General features: G+C 34.8%; 1 protein-coding gene across 1 annotated transcript; it reads left to right on the plus strand.

Annotated features, from left to right (window-relative positions):
* Positions 1-14396: 14396 nt before the first annotated feature.
* LOC115227977 lies at positions 14397-15647 on the plus strand. Its single transcript, XM_029798663.1, has 2 exons — positions 14397-15194; positions 15450-15647. Exons 1-2 carry the CDS (start codon positions 14415-14417, stop codon positions 15645-15647), a joined length of 978 nt encoding a protein of 325 aa, XP_029654523.1. The 5' UTR covers positions 14397-14414.
* Positions 15648-22726: the final 7079 nt, after the last annotated feature.

Here is a 22726-nt window from a genome sequence, read left to right on the forward strand (position 1 = left end):
AGAATCAAGTCTCGAATTGATTTTTATTACTTAATAAAGCCTTCTTTTGATTAATAACATAAAATATTTTTTGTGCGGCCCGCAAAGATATTCTTAATTATCGATTTGGCCCATGAGCTAAAAAGTTTGAGAACCCCTGGTTTAGACCGTGGATGAAACGAATCATGTTTTCGTCTCTGCTCCGAATGAGCGGTTTCAAATAGATCTTATTGATCTGAAAAGGTTTGAAAACGTTAACGGAGGATAAAAATAGATTCTATCCGTTATTGACGTCTATAGTCGGTTTTATGATTATAATTATCATAGTTTTGCTTTAATAAATAAGTCAGGAGTCGAGGTTTCAAAAAATCGAGGAATTCTAGGAACCCCACAGACCTCTTCAACTTTGATTCCCATAAAAGCTATCTATGAGTCGATTGACTCTTCCAACCCTGGAGAATAGATGTCATCTCTATTGATTTGTATCAAAGGCTGTTTTAAACGAGTCCCCAGAGGAGGTTGGCCATTCATTGCTATTTATTTTAATTCAAATTTGGAAAAAAGAAATCAATCTATGAATTAAAAAACTCGCTTCTGTCTTTGTGAATAAAAGTGAAATTACCAAAAATGGAAATAAAATGAATAATAATTCCTCAGATTTGGCACTATAAAACAAGGTGCTTGAAGAATTATTAATTCAAATTGATGCAAATAATTTTAAACCAATCGATGCCAAGTTCTCCGAGGAGTGCAGGAATTCTGTAGGCTGAACAACAAAGAAAGTCACATATGGCCACAATCACAGAATTCTTGCGAATAAAATATGAATCAACCCAGCACATTGAACAGACACTAAAGAGTTTGCAGATTGACTGTCTCTAATTAGCTATTAATAAGAAAACTTTCGATTCAAAATTATCTTAATCACTTGATAATGAGACTTTCGATATACAGACATCCTCAAAATGGATTGTAAAAAGAAATATTTCCCCTAAATCTGAAGCCATGTTCTTCCTTTTGCAGGACAGGAATATTTTCTTCCGCAAGCTTGGTTCGAAATGCCCACATTGCAAAACTTCTAATAAGACAGTCGAACATTTGGCAACTCGATGCAATAGAATGCTTAATTCTGATTATACAAAGAACACAACCTGCCGGCACTGAGGCGACAAGAGAGAGGGTGTAAACCTCTCCTGTCGATGAATTTTCCACATCTGCAAAGCTGCGGCTGGCAAATTTCAATGCCAAGCCGTAAACAGATTCCGATGCGGACTGATGGAGCATACTAGCTGACGAGATCGGCAACGCATTCAGCCAATCGGCCGAATGTGGTTGACAAACACAATTAACACCTGCCAACTGAAATTGGTCGGCGTGTGAGCGGATATCTTCAATTACATGCAAACAATATATGTTGTCCCAGTTCCTTTAAATTGACGGAATGTCCGGGACTTTAAGCCCCCGAGAAACCCACTCGTTGACACCAGCCGCATATTCCAACAATTCGCACTGTTCAGAAGAGGGAAAAAGAACAGAGTTTACAAAATTAGTGGAAGCGGACAACGATGATAGGTAACACGGAAGGGATAAATCACGGCAAGAGCGAATACCGATGCCCCCATAACGAATGGGCAAATACAGTGGGGCAAAAAAGTCATGGCACCTTTGCAAATTTTGACTAAATTTAACAATTCTTTGCAAAAAAATTATTAAATACATTACTTTAAAAAATAAATTAGTAATATAGAACTTTTTAGATAAATTATTAAAAAAACTATCTTAAAGGGAATTATTAATAGTGCACTAATTAACGATTATTTTTAAAAGTCAATTTTTGAGGGAAAAAAGTAATGGCACGAAATCCAATTAATATTTAGTTGCATTCCCTTTGCTAAGAGAACTGCTTCCAATCGTTTTTTTGTAAGAAAAAATTAGTTTTTGACATTCTACTTTAGAAATATTTTCCATTCTCCGTAGCAAATTGTTTTTAATTCTGGATATTTTTTGGTTTTCTTAAGCCAACTTTTATTTTTAATATTTTCCATAAGTTTTCGATGGGATTCAGGTCTGGCGATTGACTTGGCCATTCCAAAACATTTATTTTGTTTTTTCTAACCATTTAACGGTTACTTTTGACTTGTGCTTAGGATCGTTTTCATGCTGGAATGTCCAATGTTGTGTCAAATTTAAGTTCGCGACCGAAGGTAAAAGACATTTTTCCAAAATTTCGCAATATTTAAGAGAATTCATCATTCCATCAATTACAAATAGTTCACCAACACCTGTTGATGAAAAACAACCCCACAACATGATACTACCTCCCCGTGCTTTACGGTAGGTATGGTGCATTTTGGGATATACCTGATTTGATTTGCGCCAAATTGAAAGCGTGTAGTTCAGTCCGAAAAGTTGTATTTTTGATTCGTCCGACCACAAAAATTGTTTATGAATTCATTTTCTTTGTTCAAAAGATTTTTTGCATATTGGATTCGCGCTGAAAGGTGTATTTTCTTTAATAACGGAACTCGACGGGGCCTTCGCTTATTGATACCTTCTTTGCGTAGTGTAGAAGTGATTGTACAAAGGGACACTGACGTTCCTGTGATTTTCAAATTATCGGCCAATTCTTTTCGAGTTTTTTGGGTTTGAAGTAACTAATCTTTTCATTAATGAAGAAGAACGCAGAGATATCTTTTTTGGAGCACCCGATCTTGGTTTATTAATAACAGTTCCGCGTTGCTTCCATCGAGTAATAATATTTCGAACAGTACTTTTTGGTAATATCAACAATTTAGAAATCTCTCCATAACTTTTACCGTTTTGGTGGGCAGTTACAACTCATTGTTTTAGGTCCAAAGAATGCTCTTTCCTCATCGACGAGATAATTTTAATAAAAGGCGAAAAATAAAAGTATATTTATACTAATCGGAATCTACTAATCAATTATATTAATAGAACTAAGAATCAATTATTTCAAAGAAAAAACAAGGCACAAAAGATAATCATTTGTATCTTATTGTCAAAAAAATCCATATTTTTGATAGTGTCATCACTTTTTTACACATCAAATTTGACGTTTTTCTAAATATGAAGCAAAAACAATTATATTTATTTGAAATTCATGAATATAATTAGCACGAAATGGGTTCAAAAGAATGCAAGATTTTATTGTGTAGCATGATGAAATAAATCGAACAAGTTATCATTGTAAAAATATATTGAATTAAAAAAAATGATAGGTGTGCCATGACTTATTTGCCCCACTGTATATCATCAGATTTGAATTTTATGTTTACCAGTAGCCCAAGGGCTTTGGAAACCAGATCTACAGATCTAAACAAAAAACTTCTAATAAAAATTCAAAGTACCCTAAAACCCGAGAGTGCCCCACGTCCGGGGTCGCCCCAATAAGAGGTTGCACGGTATATTGTATTTTTACGAAAAACTTAAGTCAATAGTAAATATTTCTACGCAAAATGTGGCAGAATGTTGAACAGCGATTACCTCCGCCGCCACAATGGGGTGGTAAGGTGCATTCACTTGGACATCTGCCAAAAATATAGAATAAAACAATCTAGGAAGTTGAAGAACCACTTCATTCAGTCGACTGTCTCTATTGAGGTGGTCGAAATAAGGGTGGACACAACGATTTTAATTCCTTTATATAGTTTTAATGTCCTGTTGTTATGTGGACGTCGTGCTGCTTTCTCGTTCGATGTGTAGAGGAGCTTCAACAAGTTAATATAGTCGATAAACATGGGGGACGGTTTTCCTGAAAAAATAGGTTGATTAGTTTCACACACGAGAAGAACTAGCATATTCACTTACTAATATCCCAAGTAGGACTCAAATCTTGAGACGATTTCTCTTTACTATAAAGTCGTGCCCTACATCTTATGGGGGCGGTCCCCACGTAAATAGAGATCAACATTTAAGAAGCATCAAATATGACAGTTTTCCTGAATAAAATCAGGTCGATTGCTTTCAAACACGTCTATAGCTCAAGTATTGATCTTTACATTAGGTCTCAAATCTTGAGAAGAAGCATCATAACTCCCTAGGACGACTAAATCTCAATGAGCACCTGGAGCCATTCGTAAGAACTCTCAGAGGACTCGATAAAGACATTACGCGCTATGAAGCTATTTCAGCCTTGAGCAAGTTGAAACATGGCAAAGCTTTGTGAATGCAAAATTATTGAAATATGCGCCAAATAGAGTGGTTGAGTTGATCTGGACAGTCCTGAACAGGACATTCAAATGTAATAGCCCATTAATCCCAATTCAGAAACCTGGAAGGGAGAAGGAAAATGTAAACAGTTTGGGCCCAGTTACCCTAATGAATACGTTAAGGAAAATACTTTCTCTTGTGCTGGATTGTATTTCAGGCCCTTTAGATGAGTTCCTAGACCCAAGTCAAAGTGGATTCAGACCTGGAAAATCGACACTTGACGTAGTATGGAGCCACAATGTGGTTGTGTGGTAGGAACTTGGAATAGCGGCCGGTTTGTTTGGTTAGATCAATGGAATGATACGTGATATTTTCCAGAGACAGAATTTCGTTTTTTTAAGACATTATTGTTGTAAATAGAGAGTATGAAATTGATAATGTTAGTGACAAGTTTTTTTAATTTTAGATTGAAATATTGTCAAGACCGGTGGAAAAGGAATTTTTAATACAATATTTCAATTGCGTATTTGTCTGCTGAACCGGATTGAGTGGAGTAGTCGAATGAGAAATAACAGATTCGTACACCAATTCATTCATGTCTTTTGAATTCTTTCAAATTTTGGAGTTGCTTGACCTGTAATCAATTGAGGAGATAAAGTGAGTCCATTTGGAGTCTGCGTGCAGTTAGTTAACATATTTGGAAATAAAACGAGTTCATATTTCATCTATGAAACTAATATAAAATAATGGATCCCATTAGTTAACCCTGACACAGTAAAACTAGCATGAGGCCGAGATATGGGTTATTCGAAAAATATTGATTTTGACAAAACCTTGTTTTCTTTGCGCCAAATATTAGAAAAATTACTTCCGTAAATATTTAACATAAAAAAGCCGATAATAAACATAAATGCTGCTTTATCTGTTCCTATTTTTTACTCTAACAGCAAATGTCTGCCTTCCTCCATCTATGGACACGTCTGACACTACAATTCTTCTCAATAGCACGAATTATCACATAGAATGTCCCATAAATACATTTCCTGAAAAAAACTACATGTTTGATTTTATTATTTATAGTCAGGTGGGCAAAAGATGGTGTCCCCATTAATTTTAAACAAATTGTCCCTTTTCATATGGAAGGCAGAAACCTCGTATTCAGCCAGCACTACATCGAGCCAGGGATCTTTACCTGTTCTGTCGAAAACAAATGTGGTCGTGAAACATCTCTCGAAATGAATGTAACGTCATATCAAAATATGAATATTGGTATATTCAAGACAATTTATTATAGTTATAAAACAAAATTCCCCTTATGCAGTCCTTAGAGGCAATGACTGTACGTGGATCAAAAGTCTGAATTTAGAATTGATGATAGTCGACAATGAAATAATGAAAAACGATCCAGAAGAGATTATTTCATCGTCGGCGAGTGACAGACTTGTGGTTATAGATAACGATTTGTACATCAAATATTTGATCAAACCAGACTCAAAATATACGTACAAGTGCATTAATAACGCTGATTCAAGTTACTACTTATCTTACACTTTTAAAAATCCAATTAATGGTATTATTATTTTCTTAAAAAAGAAACTGTTTTTGATTTGGTCCATGTTTTCCCAAGAGGACAGGACATCAAAATTGAGTTTGGAAAAGTTGAAAAAATCTACCCTTGTTTGTTTTTTGGGAGGTTTTCTTCGAAATTTTTTTTAGGAATTATTATACTATTGATATCTACGAAGGAAAGACGTTTATCGGATATGACTTTATGGTAATTAATGCAAGTGCGAAAATTCCAAAAAAATCATATTGGTGTGTTCCTCTATTCAAAAATTATCTTCTTAAACACACATATAACTTTACTGTTTCTATTTATGGTTATATTTGGTTAAATATTGCTAGAAATGCCAATCATTTCAAGTTCCTTAATTTCAGTGAATGCCACAAGAGGAGATAAAGTGATATTTAAATGTGTCCCAAAAGCAGGCTACCCAATTCCTACCTTAACTTGGTATGTCGATTCGGTTGAATACGGTAGTTGTAGTAATTAATCGTTTCAGATTTAAATAAACATTATAATATGCATATCAAAAATAAAACAACTTTTGAAATTTCCAACGCCACTCGATCGCTGAGTGTTAAATGTATTGCTCAAAATCAGTTTGGACGAAATGCGAAAACGGTTTATCTAAAAATTATAGAAAATCCAACAATCTTTGTTTTCAACAACAAAGAAAAAGTTTTGCTTAACCGACCAAGAATTACGTGCCAAGGAACTGTCGACCCAATTCGTGAAATAAAAATAAGCTGGTTATACGAGGGAAAACCTACTGAACTAAACAATCCAACCTATTTTATATTAGATGAAAGAAACAAGAGTAGTTTCATAATTACATTGCCATCTGACAAACTGAAAAAAATGGAAAATGAGACAAAATCTTTTACCTGTATTTTATCCGACGGATTTATCAAATTAAACCGCACAGTTACAGTTTCTATAGCAAATCGTAAGTTTTTACGATAATGTTTATTGTCTCAGTGACAATCAACCTGGAGGAAGAAATTTCCCATGACAAAGTTGTATGGATTCCTTTAGCCCTGGTTCTTTTGTTTGGACTTTTATTGTTGGGGATATTTATTTGTCTTCGAAAGACTCGTTACAGCTACAGTGGTTAAATTATGGCAATATATTTTTAGATTATACAGATTAAAGGGAAATTTTTCCTCAATTTTGAGGTTTTACTCAAAAAGAGGGTTTTCCTTAAATTTATGTCTTACCTTAATAATATAACCAAAACGGATAACTACAATTTTTATTTTTTAATATACGAATCAGTTAATTTTAATCGAGTTTTTTGTTTTTTGCACTGAACTCATAATATTTGCTTTAAATCTAAATATATCAAGTAAATTTTCCGGAGTCTTTTGGCTTAATAACATTTAGCAACATTGTGAATTCGCATTCCGCATTTTTTATAACTCGTTAATCATCCAAATGTTCCAGTTCGCTGCAGTCCTTTTCATCATTACTGTTATTATCCCAGATTCTGAACTTGTACACTCGGCAATAACTATCATCGCTGGTTGTCAACAAATCAACCAATCCCCAAAATCTGGAAAGAAACGCAAAACTCAATACGGGAAACAGCGGACAAACAGCTCCTATACACAGAAATTAACAGTACATCACCAAGTGGAACAACTGAGATATCAATCCTGGTGAAGAAACAAAAATCTATTTGGCTAAAATATTTAAACACACATGACAAACACATCAAAGAGAATCTTAGCCGCGAAAGAAAAAATATAGAGAAGAAAATCAAAAAACTGTGTTTCCTCTATGTCAAGAAACGAGACTGAGATCCAGGCAATGAAAGCTCTGAAGGATAATAGTAGGTACTACGAAGCGATTAGAGCACTACGAAGACGTAAACACAGACAACCTCCATTTATAAATGACGAAAATGAAAGAAGAATCGCAGATTCTGCAGAAGCAGGAGAATTAATTTCCGTCCATTTCAAGAAATTATTTAATTTAGAAATTGCAGAAAACAGAATTTACTAAACTTTTCAGACAAAAGTCTAAGCTGGACGAACACTGAGAAAAGTTAAGAAACTTGGAAGACTATTTTGTAACTGACGGCTTTCGTTCCGTGGAAGCCCTAAAAATACTCTGGACACTGGACAGAGACCTCCGGAGGGTAGAGAAAATTTAAAGGACGAGGACGATCTTGACGCATTACGGGACGTCGCCCAAGATAAAGGGAAATTAACTAAACTAACAACTCTTATTGTTTCTTGTGGTGCATAAGCTTTGTCATGATCCATGACATCGCGAAAGTGCATATAATAGTTCTACATTAACATCATGGAGTCCTGGTGCTTTTAAGTTTTTTAGTCTAGTCAAAGTATTTATAACGTCCGATTAAGTTATTTCTTATAGGTTTCTTGGGATTTCATCGAATGGATAAAGGGTTTTTTCTAAAAAATTAAAATATTTTTCGAAGTGATTAGCTATGATGTCTATGCGTTCCTAGTTTTTGTAAATGGTTCTTCCGAATTCAAGTTGTACTCCATAAGCCAGTTTCAATGTGAAACGTCTTGTTTTTCCAACTGTTCGACAAGGTAGTCACTCTTCCATGGTATATTAATAGACGTGTAGCTTTCAAATTCCACTTTCATTGCTTCCTTTATGACCAAGATGTTAGACATTCCGAACAGTTCGTTTCTTAACGATTTCCTTCGGAATTTTTCCCCCCACATGTTCCTCATTCAAAACTTTTATATCAGGTGCATTCCTCTTGGGAAATTGATTATTAGAAATGTCCTCAGAAACTTTCCCATTGACAATTATGCTCCAGCCATCAGATGGTGTCACAGAGGTTCCCGAAATAATTTTTGATTGTCGCATTACTCCGATTTTTCTCTCCTATGACTGTTTAGCGACTGAGCAGCCTCGCCAATTGGCTCTGCGTCGACAGGCCACAATTGATACACGAAAGTTTAATGGACAATTATCTGATTTATGCACACCCCCACATAGGAAGCAGCGCAGAGATTCCTTGCAGAAAGATGCAATGTGACCGAAATTCTGACAGCGAAAACATCACACTTGAGGTCGTTTAAACCATTCAAATCTCAGTGGAGTTAAACCAATGACTTTGTCAGTGACGAGAGCTTTTCGAGATCCCAGTCTCGAATTCAATATTTCGTATTATGAGTTCGGACTTGACAGGGGTAGCCATCTCAATCGAATGGCCACGCATTCCTAAAGGATGATTCTGGTTCCAGTCGATCTGAACCACAAACTATATTAGCAACTTGGATAGCATTCAACGACGTGTTGGTTGTTTTCAACAAAACTCTAAGGTTTTCCGATGTCACAGGTGGATTTCCATTGTTTTTACACAAATTGATTTGCTCTATTAAATGTTAATGGCAATTTTCACGCGTTTTTTACGTTTGCTGATCTGAATATTATATAAGAATCGAAACTTGTTGGAAACTCTCCAATTCCCGTATTCCAGGGATATAATTACATACGAGCTGATCGTACGAGAAAAAAAGAGGTGGGCTCATCACCTTGTATAAAAAAAACTTCAAATGCACCGACATCTCCATGAAGGCAAAAAGATTACTGGGAAGAGTGATACTACAGAACTTATTGCAATCTCTTTGAAAACATAGAACGGAAAAATCTTTTTCTGGACAATTACACTTCTCTGGACAAAATAATTGCTTACGTCAACCTGCTCCAAAAATCACAAAATCACCGTTAACCGCCTATCAACTTGCCCAGTGACCTCTCTTTCCACCTCAGACAAAAGACTTGGGAAGAAGTCACTGGTTCTTACCCTGGACAACAACGAAATTCCGTTTTGCCGGACTTAGAAAATTTTAGGAGTTACATTCAATGCACACATGTTCTTCTCTCCACACGTGGACAACGTCTTAACAAAATGCGAAAGGAAGACCAACGTATTAAAGTGTCTCTCTGGACTTTGTAAGTTTGGAAAGCACCTAGTACTTGGATACAACCAGCACATCGTGCTTTGTTTCTCGTATGCATGCACGGTATGGGGAAAATCCATTTCCTTGTCCAATAAACGGAAGATTAAGGCGAACATGAAAAGAGCTCTAGCACTCACGGAGCGTTGGACAAAAGGCAAGCTTTTGACTCCAATGAGCATGGAAGACCTCTTAATGCTATATGGACGATCAGATGATGAAATAAAGACAAGGCCCACACTACGCGCTTTCGCAGGTACTGATGAGGAAAAACAAACCAAAATGAGGAGTCTCTTTGTGCGTATCAAGATCAAAAAACGTTTCTTGTTCTGTTTTTCGTGTTCCTAAAGGGAAATTGTTATGTTATGCCACTAAAGGTACAAAAGGAAAGAACATTGCCTTGTGGTTGTTTTTCTTGATTGTGGTGGTTCATTGTTCCCAGTAAAATCTTCTTATTTACCTGCTCCTTTTTCCTTTTCCTGTTTTTTTAGTTCTATTTTTCTCTATTTTGGTTAATATAATTTCCGTCTTTTTCTGCCTACTTTATTTTTTTCAGTCTCGATGCAATGTTTCCTGTTATTCTAATTGTCGCAATATGCTATATGTTTTGGTTACGAATTTTATTTTCTTTTGCAATGGTCGGAATTATAACTTCTCGAAATCCTTTTTACACACTCTGTCGTTTTTTCAAATCAGCCAGGACCATCGTTGCTAGGTCTCGCTGTCCTATCTTTTGACTTGGGGGTTGATTGGTGCAATCTTTTCTTATTTACTTCGCATTCCCCTATTTTTTAAAGGCGAATTGGTTTCAGGAATATTATGGGTCTTGATCACGGAGACTAAATTATTGACTTTTCGTACATTACTAATGATTATGTGTCACAGTCGATATGGTCGGGGAGCTAGATCGGCAGCGTTTAAAATTTTAAATACAAATTACCTTTCTGAAGTTATTTTCTTTTTCTGTTCATTACTTTGTTGATTTTAGTATTATTTTTGCCAAAATTTAGAAGTTACTGAGTTTATTAAAAACCAACATCAAGTCAATGCCAGATTAGAACTTCATCGCTTCAGAATTTGTTTGATTTTTATTTCGTTTCCCCAAATCAATGCCGAACAAAAGGTAAACAAGCTTTAGTTTTGTAGTTTCGCGGCCGGATTTATTGTAGTCTCTTGCTATTTTTTAACGCATGTTTTATAGCATCCAAAATTTTCATTCAATGCAACCGAAATCAATCAATCTTGATGACCTGAGATATTTTAAATCCGGATGATGTCAGAATCATCATAAACAAAAAATCTTAGTTCAAAAAACATGACCGCAAGCATTTAAATACTTAATCTTTTTTCCTCTTGCCTCATAGACTTAGGTCGTTATTGTGCATAAATTCAAAATCAATTAAACATTTCTTCTGCGGACTGATTTAAATTTTGTGCTAAGATTTACACATAAATTGCAGGCTTCATAATCCTATGAATAAAAACGACCCTGTCTACTCCTTTAGACAAAATACAGCCACACTTCCACCCCTAAATTTAACCGCGGGTATAATGTTCTCCGAATGATGTCTTTCACCGTGAAAATATCTAACACTATTTCTTTTATTTGATGAAAATAACTTGAATTTTGTTTCATCAGAGAACATAATTTTTCTCAGATCTTCAGATGAGATCTCTAAATAATTTTCAGCAAATAATTTTCTTTTTAACACGTTTACTTGTCTTAATAACAGTTCTTTACACAGTTTACGAATTTCTAGTTTGAGAGAATGTAAGGCGTTGTTTATTGTTGATCGAAAAAGTCGTACATTGTGCTCAGATTCAAAACAATTTTTAATTTCTTGTAAAGTAAAAAAATGATTTTTATCATATTGTGTCAATATTGGGATTTTAATCGTCAGAGTAAGCTTTTCTGGACGACCGTTTATCGTTTTATTGTTTTTTATTGATAGAAGTGGCCAAAATTTGTGACCGCTAATTGACTCTAGTCTTTCATATGACTGTAAATCGGTAAGTAGATGTTTATAAAAACGTTTCATAGGATATAGTTGATCTGGTAGTGTATTTTTTGTTAATAGAGTTTATATTAGAAATAAAAAAATAATATTTAATTAATTTATTTTTCTTCAATTTATATTAATTAATATTTCTAAAATATTAAATTAAATGTTTGTCACGTTATGCTAAGTTGGCTTATTTTTATTTTTAGATAAACCAGCCAGCCACTAATTTTGTAATTACTGGTCGTGGGTTTATCTTAAATTTTGATGTATGAAATTTCGATCAATTCATACTACATTGTTTAAACTATTTAAATATACCGTTTGACTGGATTAAATATTTCCAGTGGTGGGAATGTTTGAAACTAACAGAGCTGTATTTAATTATTTTATTACTCTTAAAGAGTATTTTTCTTGCATGAGTTATTCACTGTCTTTTAGGCAATCAGAGCTATCACTTGCTGTTTGTAGTAATTCTTGTGGCATGCGGAGAATACGAGGTCTGGGAATACTCCTCTGCCTGTTGTGCTTGGTTTTCACCTGGCCTTAATTTCCCCGCGATTCCTTCAGTCCAAAGGGACTGGGACGAAATTTGTGAAAATACGAAAACTAACACCCTCAAGCAATCAAATCTGCTCGCATTGTTTCCCTAATGACGTGCTAGTTTTTCTAGCCTTATTTACGTAGAGTAACAGTGGCGGAGTGGATGGCCTAAAACCCAAATGACCTTGTCACTCCCATGGCAGGATAATCTGGTGACGTCTCTTGAAATCAATCGCATTCTTGTGCAGCAGAATTATTTCTGGCAACATGCCATATTTTGCACTCGATTTACTGTCTCGGCAAGCTTAACAGTTCTAAATAAGAGCGACGGGAGAATCAGGGCCATCGCTGTGTGTAACACATTCAGGAGGCTTGCTGCGAAAATCATTCTTAGCGATCTGAGCTCTCTCTCGGTTGCTGCCACTGGCCGGCGCTCTATCCGATTGTTCATACAGCGATACAAATAAAAAACGGAACAGCCAATTTCTCAATTTCTTTCTATATAATGCTTAATTCCTTTTAATAAAAAATCGAATTTCAAGCTATAATCTTAACTTTTGCCTTTTATAAAAATCCAAACGTCAAAGATTATAATATGTATTTAAACCAAATTTTTTTTAGACAAAATAAAAAAGAGAACAATGGTAGTTCAAAATTTAGTATGACCCCCCTAAGCATTAATTGCGTCTAAAATTCTGTTCCGCATTGCTTCAACAAGGGATGTCGCATATTCTATTGAAAGATCATTCCAAATATTTTTTAATTCCTCAAATAGGTCACTCTTTTTTTTTAATTCAGTCCCTTTTATTTTATGTTTCATGAAGGACCACACGTGCTCGATTGGATTCAAATCGGGACTTTGAGGAGGCCATTGTAATAACTCAATTCGGTGTTCATTAAAAAAATCTTTAGCCACCTTGCATGTGTGCTTTGGATCATTATCTTGCTGATAAATTGGAGACCGGATTCCGGTAAAAGAAAAAGTCCAATTTATCATTTCTATAGAGAGGTAGAATATATTTAAAAATATTCCTTGTGCTCATTCTTCAGAGGAATCAAAAATCCGTTAACGACACTGTGCTTATGTTTGAGATAAAAAACCTCGAAAGAAATCCCAACAACTCGGAAATTCCTTCAAAAAATTCATTTTGCAAGTAACAAGACCTAAAAAACAATTTATGAATGTAACCATACCCAGAAAGGACTTGAGCGAATGGCCTTTGTAATCTCCCGGTTTAAATCCGATAGAGCATTTGGGGGCTTATATGAAAGTTCAAATTAGGCAAAAAATGAGAACATTCAGGTACTGAAGGAAAATCTATTAGATGTTTGGAATTATATTCCAACAAAAACACTTGAAAAATTAGTTGGGTTAATATAAAAAAGTTGCTGGAAAATCCATTCGGCAAAAGAGGGTTATTCTTCATATTAATCTCACAATAACCAAATTTTATGCCAAGTCGTTGTTTTGTCCAAATTTCATAGACAAAATTTCAAAATTCAAATAATGAAATTAATGATTTTCAATTTTATCAGATTTTAAAATATATCGGAAGCAAAAATCAAATCATTCTTAGTATAATTTAAGCAAGTTAAGAATCACCAATATTTATGTCGAGAGTGTATATTCTAAAAAAGTCTCAGTGCACGTAAAGTCCCACACGAGGCATTTCCAATTACTCCACGGAAAATAGTGACTCCATTTAAGCGTTTGCGTCTCCGCGGTCAATCCCAACAGATTCCAGTTCTGTTGGAATCCAGCAGCTTGTAACACATCCGAAATAATCTCGTTGATAGCTGAATGTCTGGAAACATAGCCAGCACTCCTTCTGAATAAAAGAAGGCTTAATCCTTCTGTATCGACTCTACTACCACATTGGCATTGGCTCCTAAAACAAATCACATTGTCATTTTTGAAGAAAGTTTTAGACTGGGAGAAAGGGAGAACATTAAGCCACGCACTACTTTCAGGTCTAGCAGCGGCTGAGTTGGGACACGATTCCAGTTCTTGATGTGGTTTTTCGATCGGAGTTTTTCATATTGAAAATTTTAGATCACTTTTAATAAAAAAGTAATAATATATTTACTAGATATTTTATAAATAAAACTTTAACCAAGTTAATATATAAATAATAAAGTGTTTGTTGTGGTGCAAAGATAAATTTCAAAATATTTTTTATAATGATTATTGGATTGACCTAATTTAATTAAATGTCAGAAATAGATCAATCATTATTGACTCCCCTCACAGAAACACAAGAAAGAAACGAACCCTCAAGTCCTTTGTCCAGATTTAACTCATCCTCTCCAACCCAGTCAGACCTAATGGAGTTTTGTCAGTTTGTCTTCAAGGGAGTACCCCTACGTACAGAAAATTATGGAAAAACGTGTGCAACCTTAGGATATTTGGGTTCAATTGATTTATCCTCCAATAATGACAATTCAAATCTCGAAAAAGCGATTCTATTCACATTTAGCAGAAGAAAAGTCCAAGAAACAGTCGAATTGAAGATTTCTGGCGGAGGCCTTTCGCTGGTCTCCCCCGTTGGGTTTGCTTTGGCAGTATACCCCACCTCCTGTCTAATTTCCTTTGCATATTTCGGAATCCAAGTCCGCCATATTCTAATTGCAGTACTCCATGGAATTGGGAGTCCCAAAAAACCGATTGCTCATCTTTTTTTTGATACTTTTGATGATAAAAATCCGACTCCTTTTGTGCATTCGAACATGTTGGATCCCCTGACTCGTCTTTTCCCTCATTCTGACACAGAAATTGCTGTTTTTTTAAGAAAAATGGGATTTATTATCCTGGAATCATCTCTGGATGAATATTCCGTGACTGAGTCTTCTTTGGTGGAGTCCGCGGACGAAATGCCTCCGTCTTCGTGGTGTCCCTCAAAGTTCCCGATTATGTACAACCGAGAAGCAGTGAGAGGAGTCCGCCTGTTGGATTCTGAGTCTGCCTCCTGGTCTTGTCCCACCAATTCTGTGGTATGTGCGAATATTGGCTTAATTAACTGATCAAAGTGAGTGTTAATATGACAAGAATCTTTTGTGTGAATGGCAGTAATGAGGAATGGAGTTTCTTGTCATGTATTGTGCACTTGTTCTATTGTTTTAATGACTGGAATGTGTTATATATAATACAGCTATTCGGTCTGGTGTAATGGGCTTAGGGCAGCGGTTGATTAGTGATGTATTTCTCTGCCACAAGCATATTGTTTATTTGTGATGTGTTTATTGTAGAAAGGGGAATCAGAACAGTCATTTCCTGGCCTGAGGACAGTATTGAGTGATAAAAGAATGTGCAAGTTGTTCAAGAACTATGCAGAAGGGGAGTTCAGTGGGGAAAATGTCATGTTTTGGAAGAGGGTTGAGAGATACAAGAAAATAGGCAATCCTGAGAAGGTAATTTGGCCTGTTCATTGGTCAGAGGAAGTTTGAGGCGATGAATATATTCAAGGAATTTATAGCTGAAGGATCCCCTTTCGATCTCAATCTGGTCCCCAAAATCAAGGCCGACATCGTGGCAGGTCTCAAACAACCGAATGTGGAGATGTTTGACTCTGCCCAGGAAGAGATATTCGTTCTCATGAATGAAGACACTTTTTCGAGATTTCAGAATTCTGATTACGCTGGCAAGATAAGGCTGTTAAGTCGAGTTAATGGACAGACAAATTTTTCGGTAATTTTTGGGCTATAATTTTCCAGAATAAGACGTTCAAATTTAAGCGGAAAAATTAACTATATTAATTTATTTGAAATAAAAGTTAATTTGTGTTTGCTAGTTTTTTGAGTGCTTGTGTATCTTGGATTCCTCGGTGTAGTTCCTTTTGTCTTCTTTGATTTGCAGCTTCCATTATTTTTTGTCGTTTTTCGCTCTTTGAGTTATTGAAAAATTAGGCTTACGGGAGTATCAGTTTCGATTAGATTTTGTGAGTCATTAATTGGACAACACAACATTGAACCCATTTTTATTTCTAACTGTTTTTACTTCAGACAATAAATATTATTAATTTTAAAGTTAGTTTAATTTATCACATTCACTCAAAGGTACACGTACTTTTCTGGATGTTCGATGCTTTTAAGTTGACTCAAATAAAATATTGTTGTACGTACTAGTTTCATTTTTTCGTAAACTCACCACTTGTGGGAAAAATCATGTACATTTTAGACTAAGTGACTTTTATCTACCATGTGAATTAGAGCCAGTTGTGCTCATTTTTAGATTTTTTACTTCTTACAATGTTATATCTTGTCACAGTCCAGACGTGAGTCGCGCCGGACGTGAGTCACTTGGTCAGACTTTGGATATTTTTATATTTTCTATATAATAAAATCATTCAAAAATCACAATTTCTTAATTAATATTATATATTATTGTATTTTATTTTTAAATTTTTCACGTTATCAAATGTTTCTAATTACACTATCACAAGAGGATTTATTGAAGATAAAAACTTTTAAACAATTTGGATCATTTGATGACGGAATCAGTAGAAGAGAACGTTTTAGATTACGTAGGATTGCTAACCGAATACTTATTGAGGAAAATATAGCCTACATATACCAAAAGAATAAAAAAGTCAGATTATTCTGCATAGAAGAACAAGAGTTAAAGCTGAAATATATAGAAATATCAATTTATTTAATTATGATTAGTGTGAACACAATTATGTACATTTTGGAAGAGATAAAATGTTTTTTATGCTTAAGGGAAAGATATATGGTGCAACTCGGGAAGAGATTAGCAAAATACTTGAAAAATGTGCTTATTGTCAGGTATTAGTTAAATTATTCGATTTCAGTCCAAAAAATTGCTAGCTATAAGGCCGGTTATCACTCCTATTATTGCAAGAGGCCCAAGAGATAGATACATTGCTGATTTGATCGATTTAAGAAGATATTCCGAAATAAATAACAGCTTTAAATGGGTATTTATTACGATTTATCCAGATTCTCGTTTTAATTGACTCTTTTTCAAAATATGGGGTTGTAGAACTTGCGAAAACCAAATGCGGCACAGAAATAGTGCCTATTATTGAAAACATTTTTATGATGATTGGAGCTCCATTAATCTTGCAAACAGATAATGGAAAGGAGTTCAAAAACAATATGATGGAGGAAATGTGTACAAGGTTTGGAACTAAGCACATATGTGGAAGACCACGTGCCCCATGGATACAAGGTCAGGTAGAACGGTATATTTATTTTGTTAATTTTAAGATTTAACCAATCTATAAAACGATGGATCTCTTCTACAAGCGCTTCAAATGGAATGTTTGGAGAATATCATACAATTATTAAAAGAATTGTCTACGAATACAATAATTCTAAACATGACACCACGAAGCATATTCCGTTTAATATTTTTATGGGAGGGGGATATGAAAAAAAACTAGATGATCAGATTATGCGGTCTTTATTTGCTTTTACTGATAATTATGAAATTATTTTACGATAAGGAGAAAATGAATACGAAGAGGTAGATTTTGTGTATGAAGAAGGCGAAGAAGTGAATAGAATGCAAGAAGACGTACTGAACAATTTGCAAAGTGCGGGTGAAAAAATGAAAAAAAGGAGAAGATGGAGATTTGATGAAGAGGAAATATCAGTTGGAGATCACGCACTTTTACGGATGGATCAGGATGTAAATGAAAACACAAGAAAATATCCTCTGTATGACCAGATAGATACATCTGCATACAGAGTGATAAAACAGGACGGAAACACATTGGACTTAGAAAATGAGGAGGGGGATATTATTGAGAAAGTACATTTTAGTTGGCTAAGGAAATTAAAAAAATAATTTTTAATATTTTAAAATTTTTTTTAAATAAAAAAAATTCAAGTTAATCGATAAAACGTTATGTCGGGTCAAAAATGCGTTATGTTTGTTTTTTGTGGGTGAATAATATGAACTTTTATCCAAAAAAAGACATAAAAAACACTAATATGGTATAATTGGAGTAAGGTATATCTATTTAGTTATTTTTTATTTATTTTTATAAAATTTTAACAAGTGACTCACGTCCGGCGTGACGCACGTCTGGACTGTGACATATCTTACTAGAATTATGATGTTTTATTTCATTTACCTCACTTTTACTATACTATGTCTTTTTGATATTCAGATCTATGCCTTTATAGTATTCTTCAATTTCAATCGTTAAAACGGACGTTTTTTTGTCTTTAATGCTAATTTATTAATTAACCCCCAAGCTTGCATAGCAAACCCAGCACAAACAGTCATTGGCTGAAGACTATTCTATGGATGTTGGAATACGAATGTTGTGGGTTCAATTCCGAAGGAAGCTAGTGGTCAAGTCTTGTCACTGTTCTTACCCGTGAGGCGACGAGTCCATCTGGCACGACACAGATGTAGAAAGGGAACCTCCTACCTTCCCTTGATCACATTGCCAATGAAAAATCTTCATTATGTAAAACACTCCCGAAAACAAATGACGTGCAATGAGCGACGGCAGGAGGCTGACAAATGGGAACTGGGCGAACCAGATATTCCCCATCTCTCTTTGGATCCGGAAAGCTGTATTGAAGATTTGGAGGCTAATACTGATCGCCACAGACAGTTCCTTCTTTAATGCTAATAACCACCATATGTGTTAAAATTACTTCTCAATTAATAATAATAAGATTTACTATGTTCCAAACAGACAGTGAAATGAGCTGATAGTAAAACCATGACAGGCGTCATAAGTCTCCATAAAATATTAATTCACGTTAAAATAATTAAGTTAGCCCATATTAGGATGTTTGTTAAAGATGATGAAGAGTACAACTTACTGAAATCCATTCTTGGAGGATATTTCGAAAGTTAGAAAGTTTTGACTAAAAAAGGAAGCTAAAAATTTCATTCTTATTGACGGAAAGCTATATCTGCGAAGAATTAATTGACTTCAGCTTTTTATAGGTTTAACAAGCACAGAAGAAATGAAAATCATTCCTAAGAAATTCACGAAACAAACCATCGTAGGCATAGGGCTCTGGATGCACCTTTGCAACTCGTAAATGAATGCAATATATGCAAGTTCGTATCGTGAAGCTAATTGGTTCGTCGCGGTATATACCGGCATTCTGGAATTCAAACTCTTCAGAACCTCCATAGGAGCGGCCCTGTAGGTTTTTACCATAAGACCAACGTTTTAATAATCTTTACGCTTTTAATTGAGCCTCCTCGATTTCCTTTTGTAGGTCCAAGATAACAGTGGTCCTCACGATGCGCAGCCGTAGGAGATGGATGATTCTAAGTATTAACGATAAATGCTTGTCAAAATCGGGTAATAATCACTTTGACATATTCTTAATAAGCTTTTCAGCACGTTCATTTTTTGAATTTCCGAAGTTAGTTATCTACATGTGGAGAGAAGCAGAGATGCATTTGAGAGTCACTCCAAAGACTGTCAGACTTCTGTTGAAGGGTCAGGGCACATTGTTCAGCTTCAAAGCGACTGTCTTCTTTCCCAATCATTTATTAAATGTAAAAAAAAGACGTAGATGATTTTGCAGCATCTACAACAAGATACTCCGTTGGACAGAAAACGTGACGTAGACTTTAGGTTTCCGAGGCACATCATACTCCTTTGTCCACTTAGGGAGTTTGTGATCCATAGTTTGAGCTTCCCTGAAGATTCTGTTTGAAATATTTTTCTTGATAGGATTTTCCTTAAGACAAAATCAAAGGTTTTGTGTATGTCGATGTAATAAAGCACTATTTTTAATTGTCTAGGTTTGTTTGTAAATCCAGAACGAAATCTCTTACTGTCTGTAAGTATGTAGATGTGGACTTTTCATTTTCGAGCCCACGTTGAAATGGCCTTTCCGGTAAAAATTCTTTTGTTTTTCCAAGTACCAACCTTCCCAGGATTTTTGACATGGAGCATAAAGGAGACACAGGTCTAAAGGATGCAGGGTCGTTTCTAGATTTTCCAGGCTTTAGCCAGGTACCGAATAGCTTTTCACATTTCTCATGTTGTTTGATTTTGATTTACAGATGTAAGGACTCGGTTCCACTTTAAATTCTAGGTCCTTTGCTCTTTTATCTTTATTTCATTATTCAATATTATGATCCGGAGCTTTACATCTAATGTTATCCTGTTAGATTTCTTAAGATGATTTCTTTCAGTCCTCTGCCGACCAATTTAATTGATGTTTGAGTATAGATCTTGATCTTGCTTTTAAAATTATTTTTGTAAAATAGCTGATGGCCTTGTCCAGAGAACTAAAGCTGTCCAAATAACAATTCTTTAGTTTTGATTCTAAAATTTCTTGTAATTGTACCAATTGAGAACTCTTTCGGTGTTGACTTTCCTTTTGATGTTCACCACAATCGGATTGTGGTCGCTTCTTGTTTTGCAGAAAACTAGCCAATCAATAATAGATAAGAGATGAAAAGCAAATTTGTAACATGCGGTGACATAGGCTTATCCGTCACTCTGATGGGAGTCCTTATGTTTCTCGCTAAATCATTCATTATTTTTGAAGAGTCCATTTAAGATAGTCAAAGTTTCTCTCTCATATCAGCCGACTGAGTTGACAGCCACAAAGGGATACTTTGCATTTAGATCCTCGATATGATGACTACATCGATGCATACCAGTTTAGATAAATTTGGCAATATATAAATCTTTGGACAGGAACCAGGGGGTAGAATGTACATATTGGCGATCCATAGTCTCCTTTTTGTACTAAGCGAGATCCGATTATTTCTGAAACCTCATCAGCTCATTAGTGAGTTTAGCGTAGTTTTCTGAGTTCTCTGATTTCAATTTAATACCATTAATCTTTAGCTAGACAAGAAAGAGTGAATAAAGCAAACTCAAAGCCTGTGTTTAAACACAATCAAACGTCTCACACATTCATAGGTAAATTTGTGCTTTTATTTTTTGTAGGTGTTAATACGTTTCAGAAATATCGAGCCGGGCTACAAAAATACTGTAAAAGATATAGACGGAAAAGAAAACCTAGAAAATGTGCACAATACTGCTGAATTGACAGAGATAACGGAGATGCTGTCACTATTGTTACAAAATTGTCGAACAATTTTGTCAATGTTACAATTAGTGAAGGAATAGTGACGAAAGTTTATTTTAAACTCCTTAACAAATAATTAACAATAATTAACGAATAAATCCAAATACTCAAAATTTCAAAAAATTTGTGGTCATACTATTTAATAGTATGACTCATTCTATTTGGAGTTATCCGTTAGTTAATGTTTGCTTTAAAATAATTGATTATTTTGTTTTTAACATTGATTTCATCTGCCATGGTTTTACCCTCCTTAAATTTTTGAAGGGTCTTAACATACTGTGTAGGATGTCGTATTTGTGAGTTATTGTAACTAGGAAGAAATATTCAATTAAAATTTTTTTATATTGCTATTTATGAATAGACAAATTCATAAATAACTTTTTGACCAATTTATCAATTTCCAAACCAAGGAGGCCAATATAGCATTTTAATTAATTGCTTAAAGTAAATTGATTGCTCAGTCTTGAATACTTTTAAATACAATTTTCTATTTCTTCGTTAATATTTTTCAGTGCATCTTTTTTTATGAATTCTTAGGTTTCATATTCAGATTTTTATATTCTCCATCGTGGAAACTCATTAGCAACGTTAGAATATCTAACTTTAGTAGATTACGCTAAACAAGATTAATTAATTTCTTGTTAAAACTAGCACACTTAATATTTAAATTCGGCCTCTTCTCATATTATTAGGTTCAGTCAATTATAAAATAATTTAATTAAAACTCAACAAAAAATAATCAAATTTATGTAGAATTGTCATAAACAGGATTCTTCTTGGTCACAATCCTCACAGTCCGAGGTTCATTCGTGGCCTGAAAATACAAACAAATATAAACTTTCGAAGCAATAATCAACCGTTTTGGACCACTGGAAACAAACTGGAATTTGTCATGTTCTATCACTACTCAGACTCACATCAACCCCTTAAATTATTCGACTCAATGATTTGAACTGGCTTATTATTAGCCTCAAATGGAGTTAGTCCGTCCATGTCGAACTCAGTCTGAGTTTGGGCGTCAGCAAAAGCACATTGAAAGTAAATTTGATCTCCATTTTCTATTTAAATATATATAGACGAGGACTGTTGATTGTTGTGCTTAGTTTAACATTCTCGGGGAGAGAATTGTCAGAAAAAGAATCTGCCAGTTGGCGGTGTTCGTCTGGAATGACTTTTTCGGCCTCAAAGCTTGGCAAATAACACTCAAAATAGTCCGACAGTTGCCAGCTAAGAAATAGGTGTCAGTAGTTACATTGAGTGCTGATTTGGACTGGTAGAAGGTCGGCTGGCGATTGCCTTTTTTATTTCTGAATTCAAACGCACATTGCTAATTCTTTACAGTTAGAATTGGGTTAAATACTTTAACTCGTTTTGTAGAATTTTGAGGATTTTTACTGATTCGAAGGTGAATGGGAGAATATTCAGATACAAATTGACCATATTCGAGAATGTTATGAGGGTATGTTCTCTAT

Source organism: Octopus sinensis, unplaced genomic scaffold (assembly GCF_006345805.1).
Source record: "Octopus sinensis unplaced genomic scaffold, ASM634580v1 Contig08756, whole genome shotgun sequence".
Taxonomy (NCBI): Eukaryota; Metazoa; Mollusca; class Cephalopoda; order Octopoda; family Octopodidae; genus Octopus; species Octopus sinensis.

Coding starts and splice junctions, on each gene's coding strand:
- LOC115227977 (XM_029798663.1), top strand. CDS start 14,415: ATGTCAGAAATAGATCAATCATTATTGACTCCCCTCACAGAAACACAA. Junction 15,195..15,449: donor CTTGTCCCACCAATTCTGTG/GTATGTGCGAAT, acceptor TGTTTATTGTAG/AAAGGGGAATCAGAACAGTC.